Raw genomic sequence first — 9524 nt, 5'->3', positions numbered from 1 at the left:
TCATGGCCGGAGTAACACTTTTCCATCTCTTCTAAGTATATTTGATGAATTATATGATGAATCCATTCCAGCTCCTAGCGAGCCTGTAGTAGAGGACATGTAACTCCCCAAAGGGGCTCTGAGGCCTTGATCTTGACAGGAGCAGACTCCCACACCCTCCAGTTAGCAGCCAAGCGCTCCAACACTATGGCACCAGAGCGCCAGCATTCTGATAGCTCCCGGGTCTGATGTGCTCCAAACTCGGCCTGTCGTACCATTAGTGAAAGTATACCATACATGTAACCTATCCTTAAAACAGATAGACAATCAACAAAGAAAAGTTAACTTTAAATAACCAGGTATCCATATGTTCATCAAGTGAATATGTTTTATTAAATGCATACTAATATCTTTCTATATTATGTGAGTATACATAATAAATTAAAATGTATATATATTTATTAAATATAGATATATTACCAGAACATGATTATTTCAGATGAGAAATCAAAATAAACCCATTTAAAGTATCTTTTGGTCTCTCCAAATTGATGTTGCTCATAAAAAAATACACTGATTTTTCCCTGGGGGGGAAAAAATTAATTCCATAGCAATGTAGTTAAGGACATGTTTTATTTCATAGCTTTCTGCAAGCAAAGTTGCTTTGATACAAAATGATTTCAATGATACAGGTGCTAGTCTCCACTCAAGCAAAAGAAAACCTCAACATTTATATGAATGCACTTTATCGTTATATTCTTACAGTAGAATAGGTCTAATCTCCAGGATGCCTCAGGTCTTAATGGAAAGCAATGGCACAGAAACGCTGTACGGTAACTGACTATGGCCAGTCTTAACTTAATGGTAACTTCCTGTGAGCTCTCAAGTCAGGTACTGGTTCCAGAACTTTGTGTGGACGTGTCTGTCTTTCTGCCCTCCCCATCTTTCAGTTTGCATTTAAATAGTCTCAAAATAGATCCCTGCTTGTATGTGTTTTGGCTTTTCAGAGTTTTCATAAAAATAAGAAAATGTCATGAGGTATCCTTCACACGCGAGCTACTCGGGTCGCGATGAGGCTGACAGGGAAGCAGACTTACCTGGACGAACAGTAACTGCTTTTAGTGTGTGCCCCACACGCTGCAGTGCAGAAATGTCAGTTCATGTTCAACTTTTTTCCTCCTCACGTGACTCTGACCCCAGAATAGTTTACAAAACAAACAGAAATTACAGAGAACATAACAGGACAAATACACAAATAAGGCCATCTGCAGTATTTTAAGCTCGCCTCTTACAGTATTTCACAATAATTTCTACATCATATTTTACATCTTTCAAACTTAAATAAATGCTCAAGGAGAAGGGCCTTCGTGGGACAAATTGCACTATCTTTTTGAGGACTTGTCCGATTTGCTGGCCGGCGATTTCCTCTGGGGGGTGGGGATTTTGGAAGGCTTGGCTGTAGATGGCCGAGAACCTGCTCGGGGCGTAGGCCTGTGTGTCTGCGGGACAGTCTCCACGTCTGAGCACACGGACTGGATCTCTGAAATGTCAAAGTCTGATGCATCACTGCCCCGGCGGCTGCTTGCCCTGCTGCCCGCTTTGCTGCCAGCTCGGCTCCCCGGTCTGCTGGGGGTCTTCTTGTAATCTGAAGAGAAAGGGCAAGGATGAGTCCACCCTCATTACTGGGTCTATGTGTAACTGATCCTTTAGACCGTAGGCCCCCCCCCCCCATCCACCTCACTGACTTTTCTGAATATCTAGGCAGCACTTAGAAAGTCCCTGTGGCTTCCGGGGAGGAGGACCCTACCTGGAGACCACACAGAACCCCTTCCTTCCCTGCTCTGGCTTGTCCCCGTTCCACGGATGGAGGTTGTCCCACTCTCAGTAAACACCGTATGTAAAAAGCTACATTTACAAAGAAATGGTAGATCTGGGCCTACCCCACTTACAGTAGGAATCCACTTACTGCAGACAGACACAAGGAATACATCCATCATTTAAGAGTAGGCTTATCAAAGGCTGACAAGTGTACCTTGGGATGCATGCAGTGTGAATGTGGATCTAAATTTTAGTGGCAGTTCAGCCAATGATATGTAACCCAACGCACATACAAATATCCAAGACCGGACGCTTTAGAGGCTCACTAGCCTGTGATGAAAGTCAAGACGTGCTGGTGTAGCTCCCACTAAGTACAAGTGTTTCCAAAGCAAATCCCGGTACAATTTCCATGCAGGTAGAAGAGCCAAGATTTCCCGGCATGTATGGCTAGAGCCCTGTAGGTTTGTTTGCAGTTTGTCTCTCCTTCATCTCTCTAGTTATTGATGTCCATGACCTGTATGTACTGGACTTGTAACTGCAGGTCAGAGGTTCAAATCTACTAGCCGCTGAGAGGAGAGAACAATGAGGCTGTGTGTTCCTGTAACATTTTACAGCCTCTGAAACCCTACGCAGGGTCAGTATGTGTCAGGAATGGCCCAACGGTCGTGAGTCTCTTTTCTATGTTTTAGAGGACGAGGGCTTCATAAGAGTTCTGGTGACAGAGTGTTTGTGCATGGGGCTGCTAACCTCAAGGTCTGAAGTTCAACACCAACAGCCATTCCACAGGAGTAAAACAGGGCTTCCTACTCCTGTGCCGATCTCGTGTCAGAAACTCATAGGGGCAGATCCACCCTGTCCTATACGGTCATTATGCGTCAGCACTGGACTCAAGGGGAGTGAGAGTATTTAGGGCTACCGTAGGCCCTTTTGAGAAAAAAACAAAAAACACACCACTGACCATTAGTAATGTTTCCCCTGGTTAGGCTGAATCGGGACTTTCATCTTTAGGCACTAGTGAAAGAAGTGCACCCCACTCACCGGCAAACTGCATCCGGACCCTGGAAGCTGCGCTTGTGATCAAGCCACTGTCGTCCCCGGAGTGGAAGCCTTTCCCCGACAAATAGCCTGGAAGGCGGAGCTTGCTTCCTTGTATTGGTGTTCCCTGCATTTAATCAGTGAGAAGAAATCTCAGGGGGCTGCTCCCATTGCATCGACATCGCTTGACAAATAGAGGGAACCTTCTACGAGCCCTCTCGGGGAGGGACGAGGGAAGACAAGAATAGTTTTCCATTAAATGAGGCATGGGCTGCTTCTTACTTGCTTTTCTTCCCTAATTTCCTACTCTGAATTCAATGAAAACTTTGGAGAGAAAAATGAGTTTACAGTTAAAGAGAAAACACACACACACACACACACACACAATCAGTATGAGACTGATAGCAAGGGAAAGGGAGGCACGTTCAACTGTGAGTACATTAGTAATTTTCAGACCGTCAGTGGATATTACAGAGATACAGGGTCCTGCATTCAATGTGATCAGCACTGGCACTTCCACAGGAGTAGGGGCCACTGAAAATCTGTCAGAGGATAACTATTCCACCCCTACCAAGGGACAGTAGGGACTACATGGTGCAGACAGCAAATGGGCTCTGGGAAAAAAAAAGAAAAAGATCCTTGAAAGCTAGCTCTGGTGATGCTGTCGGGTAACCATTAGGTTTCTAACTAGCTGTGAGGTCGGTGGTTCAAGCCTACCAGCTACTCCATGGGAGAAAGATGAGGCTGTCAGATCCTACAAAGATGTATAGCCTTGGAAACCTTATAAAAGTGTCACTATGAGACAGAATTGACTTTATGGTAGTGGGTTTTGCTAGGTATACGCTATAAACTATAGTGTTTTCCCTAAATATTGTGATTCTAATCAAATATGAGCTCATCTGAAACTTATGCTTACCAATGCTTCTTAAAACAAACAGAATTGTTTAAAATTCAAGGTAAATTATCTGATCTATTATAAGGCAATCTGCCATCTAAATATATAGAAGCCTAAATGTCCACATATATTAAGCAGTGAATGCTTGCTTGAGTAATGATAGGAACATCTAATAACATTACATCGATTATCTAAGTCCCGTCACCCCCAGAATCTACACTGATAAACCTGAAAGCTTACGTCATAGTCACCTACAGTGAACACTCAACAAGAAGCCTTTCAGTGTAGGCCAGTGGTTCTCAACCTTCCTATTGCTGGGACCCATTAATACAGTTCCTCGTGTTCTGGTGAACCCCCCCCCCCACCAACCATAATTATTTTCATTGCTACTTCATCATTGTAATTTTGCTACTGTTATGAATCGGGAGAACCCTGTGAAAGGGTGGTTTGACCCCCTGACAGGGTGCGACCCAAGGTTGAGAACCGCTGATTTTGGCAATTGTCTTGCAAATGACACTGCCCAAAGTCAAGGTGCTACATTTCTTGCCCAGATTGCTTCTCCTAGCAAAAACCATACCATCTGCCGTATAGGACACTTTACTTCTGTCTGGATACAATGTCTACTTCACTCTCCTGAGAGCAGAGCAGAGTGAAAGGTGAGTCAGAAACGAGCAGAGACAGCACAGAGTGTGCAGGTGTGAGTTTGTTAGGATTGTTAGGCCAACGCCGTGCCCTCCGCTAACGGCCTCCAAGGACCGCTGGGCCGGCCGGCCAGTCCTCAGTGCACAGAGGTCTACAAAAGGAAAGCGCATCGGGAAGGCACGTCTATTGTGGGGACGGTGGTGCAGTGTTAGTGGGGGACTGTTGCCGTGAAAGACACCGTTAGACTGGGATCGGGGCCTTACGGTACCTCTGGAGATGACACGGGAAAGTCGGGGCACTCTGCCGGCTTACAAGGAGTTGACATTTTGCTGTTTGTCAACCATGGTTTACCATAATTGCGTGTTAAAGGATGGAGAATCTGTATGGAACAACGGCAAATCAAGTATAAAGGAGAACTGGTGAAAAAAACGGGGCCACAAAAGATGTGTGCATAGCAAAGAGTCACATTTCACGGTAAGAATGGATATCATTACAAATATGTGGACAGGGTCAATGGCAAATCACACACTCCAAAAAAATAAATAAATAAAGTGAGTGAAGCTCTACAAATTAAATAAATAAATACATAACTATGCATGGCAACCAAAGTCCTTAAATAGGCAATCTTTATATGGCCCAAAAGACAAATGCATATAGTTGAAAAAACTCTCTCACACACACATACACACACACATATAATATGCTTTGTGTCTTGTGGTCCATATAGAGAAGGTGGACGTGGCTGTAGAATTAGCTTCCTCCTTTGTGGCCCTTGCCAGTGTGGGAAATGACAGATACAGCGTCATCACATCCCACGTTATGAGAAGGGATACTAATAATTGGGGAAAGGCAATTAATTCAAGAGGGTCTAAATGGCTCTAAGGTGTTTTAAAGACACTGTCGTAGTCACAGAATCTGGTGTCAATTTGGGACTTGAGAGGATTAGGAGTGAAGGGGTGGAGTCTAGTCTGGCACTCAGATCATAGCCAATGAGGCCTCTGTGTGGGCATGGCCTTCTCCTGAGAATGCTGGGAACTCCTAAATTTCCTCCCTGGAGGCGGGAGACAGACTTTCTCTCCGCTCACTTCCTGCAAGACATCCCTGAGGACAAGACACATGGCACTACGCTGACAGACCCCATCCCCTGGGAAGTGGATTAGCCACGTGGAGACCCCTGCCAGTGCTGAGATGCTTACAACACCACAGGATCCAAAGTCTTTCTACCCACTGGCTTGTGATTGTCCTGCATTCGGCATCATTGCATGTGTTTCATGAGTCTGAAGAGGACTTATAGTTGGTATCAGACATATGAGCTAATATCGGACTTATGGGCTTGGACTGGACTGTGTTGGGATGCTTTCTTAACGTACAATTAACCCTTATCTAAAACTCTCTGTTATACACATAAGAGTGTCTATGGATTTATTGTTCTAGTCTACCTGGACTAACAGACACTGATTGGCTAAAAGGACAGAGAGATCCCCTACCTTGGGTGTGCTGGTGGCAGGCACCTGCGGGGAGGCCGCCTGACCAGCGTGACTGGACATAGAAGTGGATCGGTTGGGCGAAGCTCCTCTCGACGAAGGCCGGGACCGGCGGCCCCTGGGTCGGAAAGCGGCCATGGCCTGGCTGGCCCCGTCTGCCAAGATGAACTTCTCACGTAGCTCCATGTTCGTCCTGCCTTTGGCTGACGGCGCAGACCGAACGCACACAGACAGGGAAGAAGGCACAAAAGAGGCACTGAGTCGCGTGTGTGAAGAATGGCCGCCTGGCGGCAGAGGTCACGTGGAGGACTTCAAGAGCAACTTTTTGCCATGCCAACTCCAACTCAGCATAACAAAAAGCTCAATGCATTCCTTTTCAATGCATTCCTTTGGGGCACAAGTGAGCCCAGAGAAAATAAATAAACAAACAAAAGTGTGCTTATTCTAACACTAGACACCAGCAAGAATAACCACCATTAAAGAAAGATTCAGCATGAAGATGGAAAGCCCATGCTAAAATATTGTTAACCTGCCAGGGGCTGATGCCCACACGGTGTCATTACCCTGTCACCACACTGAGAAGACAAGCCAGTACGGCAGGGACTGTGTCGGTTGCATGTACGAAGGAGAATGCCAGTATTTTAACATCGGGATTAATTAAGCGATAAAAATCACACAGAGTGAGGGATGGCTTGTTAATCTTGAGGACAACATGTAAGAAACTTCCAGATTGGTCACTTCAATGGAGCAGATAGTATTTGAGATTTCTGTCTTTGTCCGTTTGTTTTTTACCAACATGCAATGACAAACACCAGACACAGGGATCCGTGAGGTCAATCGGTGACGCAGCGCTCATACAAACACATATGCACACGGATACCACGCCACAGGACCCAGGTCAGCAACTGTGTTAGCATGTGTTTGATGGCTTCCGTGACACCTGCATTGCGCACACTGGAGGTGCGCCAGATTTTCAGAATTCAAATTTGGAAGCACCAGTCCAGTTGGATATGAGTTAAGCCATGTGCAATGGGTGAAGCGTGTTATTTTAAAACAAAACGAATAAAGCAAGACTGTAAAAGGAGAGAGAGAGGAAAAGTGGGGAGAGGCAAAGAGAGGGGTTGCCAACCTATAGTAGGCTGAGTAGTAGTAATTGAAGAGTTTGATTCCGAACGTAACATTTTACTCCCATGATGATGAACTAGGAAAAAATGACACAGGAGACCAATCACATTAAAGAATACTGGCAGCAGGAGAAGAAACAAAGTACCGGCTGGCGCTGACTGTGCCAAGGGTGTAGGGGCAGCGTCTTTAGCACACGTTTTAGAAGCGCATTGCGTCAGGAAAGAAAGCACTCAGAAGTTTGACTCGATAAAGGAGAGCTATTTGCAAGACTGCCCCAGCAGGTAACTTTCCTAAGCAACCCAAGAGAACACACGATACACACCCCAACAGCCTCTTTTCATCAAGGAGCGTCAACACCCCGGGCTGCAGCGTTTTCGAACCGTACGACAAAACGGGAAAATTTGTTCTTATTTTTCCTTCTCTCACAGGTCTACCTTGGACTCACAGAGAGCGGGGTTACTGCATACGGTCTTAGACAACCCACATCGTCTCGGCAGAAAGGCCTGTTGACTGTACAGATGCGTCTCTGTACTCAGGTGGCCGCACAAAAACCTGTGAGCCCCACCGGGGAAGGCTTTGCCTCTCGCTGTGCAGCCTGCTGGGTGCAAAGGTCTGTTGAGATCTCTGTTTCTACGGTTTAAAAGGAGCTCTATGGCTAAAGGAAAATCTTTATTCTGAATGTTGATTTACTCTTTAGATTAAGAAAAACGGGCCTACTTAGTAAATGGAGCCTAGGAGAAATTGTAAGGGGACGGCTACTCTCAGTCGATTAAGGACCCACAGTTCACGTCAGGATCTGGAAACTAAGGAAGATTCACGAGCCCACCTCGGGGCCTTGGGTTAGTCGATATGAAGCGTTCCCTAGCTGTGTCTAATTTTCTCCTCTGCAATTTCAAGTCCCAGCTCACACTGAATGTTCATTATTACTATTTGTTAATTTTTAAAGTACTGCTTGCCTCATCTCCTCCCCTATCATTAAGAAGCTTTCCGTTTTAAACTCTTGCTAAGCAGTATGTTCAGAATCCACACCTCAATTTTCCTCCTTCTTTTGCTATAAAATGAGAAAAATCAGCAAAGTGGGGCGGGGATTTCATAAAGAAATCCTATGCTACAATGTATCTGCTATGTGGCTCTTTATCTAGAGAAGGAAACAAACAAAACAATGACAAAGAGCATGGCTTTTGTGACTGCCCCAAGTTTGGGGGGAGAGATGAGGGGAACGGGACTTTAGGCTCACGGATCAGTGTGAAACCAACTATCTGGAGCAAATGACCCAAATTATACCAAGGATGTTTTTGATGTTGGAAAATAATTGGCCCAGTGCTGGACAGATTTATTACCAGTGTGATAATCTTGACATAAGCGTCGCCTTACCCCGGCAAGGGTCATTTTTCACTAAGAACTCGTCCAGTGCCATCCATCCGCCGCCAACACGGACCATCACCGTGCTCCGCAGGATCCGCACCAGTCGCAGTTGCTGGGAGTCCCCAAACTGCAGACAAAGCGAGAAAGAGCCTCCAACGGTCAGTAACAACTCTTATTTCGAAGGCGATGAGCAATCTGCAATCGCGTGAGCAATTGGCTTTAATCTCTTGCTTAGTTCACAGCAATTAGTAAAATCTAAGAAAATGGGGTTTGCAATGATTTGCGTTAGACTGCTGGCATGCTAATTTAGCCCAAAGGAAACCATGTAGCAAAAAGATAACGGTTATCAAGTACAGCACTGAAGCTCTGGACTAAAAACAAAAAAAAATCTCCCTGAGGATGCAAACATATTAGTAAGGCAGTAACTGAAAAATACTTCAGAAGTGAATGCAGCCATGAAAACAAGCGCTGGCCTCCTTGCTGAGGGAACCATACAAAATAAGATGATTCCGAAGGAAATATCATAAACTGATCCCTCTTTACTATCCCCTCGAAGTTGCTGCCCACTGACAGTTGTGGCAGACATCTTCACAAATTCATTTCGTTTCTTCTAAGGGCGTTTGGCTTAGGGAGAATACAAAGGGGTCAATGAATGTGACCAACAAACACTTCACCGTCCACTATAATTTCTGCATCGCTCATATTTGGTAAGCCAATTTGTTAAAGGCTGGGTTAAGACGTCACTCTAGCTTAGGTTCATGTTAGAACAGTGACTGACATGCTATCAGCACTGTGACTTTCAACCCAGCAAGGGCTTCTCTCGGGCTCACCGGACCGTCCCTGCTGGCTCTCACGAGCAACCAGCGGATTTCCTATCACCTGAATTTTCTACAGGCCCTGAGCATCCCGAAAACAATTTTGTAGACTACGGGTACTCTCCATAATGTTGATCTGTTTTGAAAGCCCATGAGAAACGATTTTATACTTTCAAATCATTTCTAATAGGTGAATGCCCAACTCCTGAAACCCACCATGCTGAATTTCATGGCTGCCAACCCGCAGCAAATGCCAAAGCAAAACGAACATTAAAAAATGAAACATAACAGCTTCTTGCTTAGGGTAATTGAGATATGATTGTGTCTTAGCTATCTGTCCGAGCTCAGAATGGGTACACAGACACC

The 9524-nt window shown here is 45.3% G+C and overlaps 1 protein-coding gene across 13 annotated transcripts in view; it reads right to left on the bottom strand.

The window, feature by feature from the left end:
- Positions 1-349: 349 nt before the first annotated feature.
- Positions 350-9524, bottom strand: part of DST (dystonin) — a 450811-nt gene continuing 441636 nt past the window's right edge. For 10 of the 13 annotated variants that reach the window (XM_075554951.1, XM_075554950.1, XM_075554962.1 and 7 more), the window contains 5 exons: positions 8353-8470; positions 5857-6056; positions 4638-4748; positions 2836-2959; positions 350-1624 (listed from right to left, as the gene is read on the bottom strand). In XM_075554951.1, the coding sequence (XP_075411066.1) occupies positions 1362-1624; positions 2836-2959; positions 4638-4748; positions 5857-6056; positions 8353-8470 (816 nt within the window). In that variant the 3' untranslated portion in view covers positions 350-1361. Of the gene's footprint in view, positions 1625-2835; positions 2960-4637; positions 4749-5856; positions 6057-6117; positions 7055-8352; positions 8471-9524 lie in introns of those variants that run through there. The other 3 variants (XM_075554954.1, XM_075554955.1, XM_075554961.1) reach the window with 2 other exon arrangements.

Source organism: Tenrec ecaudatus, chromosome 7 (genome assembly GCF_050624435.1).
Source record: "Tenrec ecaudatus isolate mTenEca1 chromosome 7, mTenEca1.hap1, whole genome shotgun sequence".
NCBI lineage: Eukaryota > Metazoa > Chordata > Mammalia > Afrosoricida > Tenrecidae > Tenrec > Tenrec ecaudatus.
Note: the sequence above shows the minus strand (reverse complement) of the source record. Positions and strands in the feature narration are given on the sequence as shown.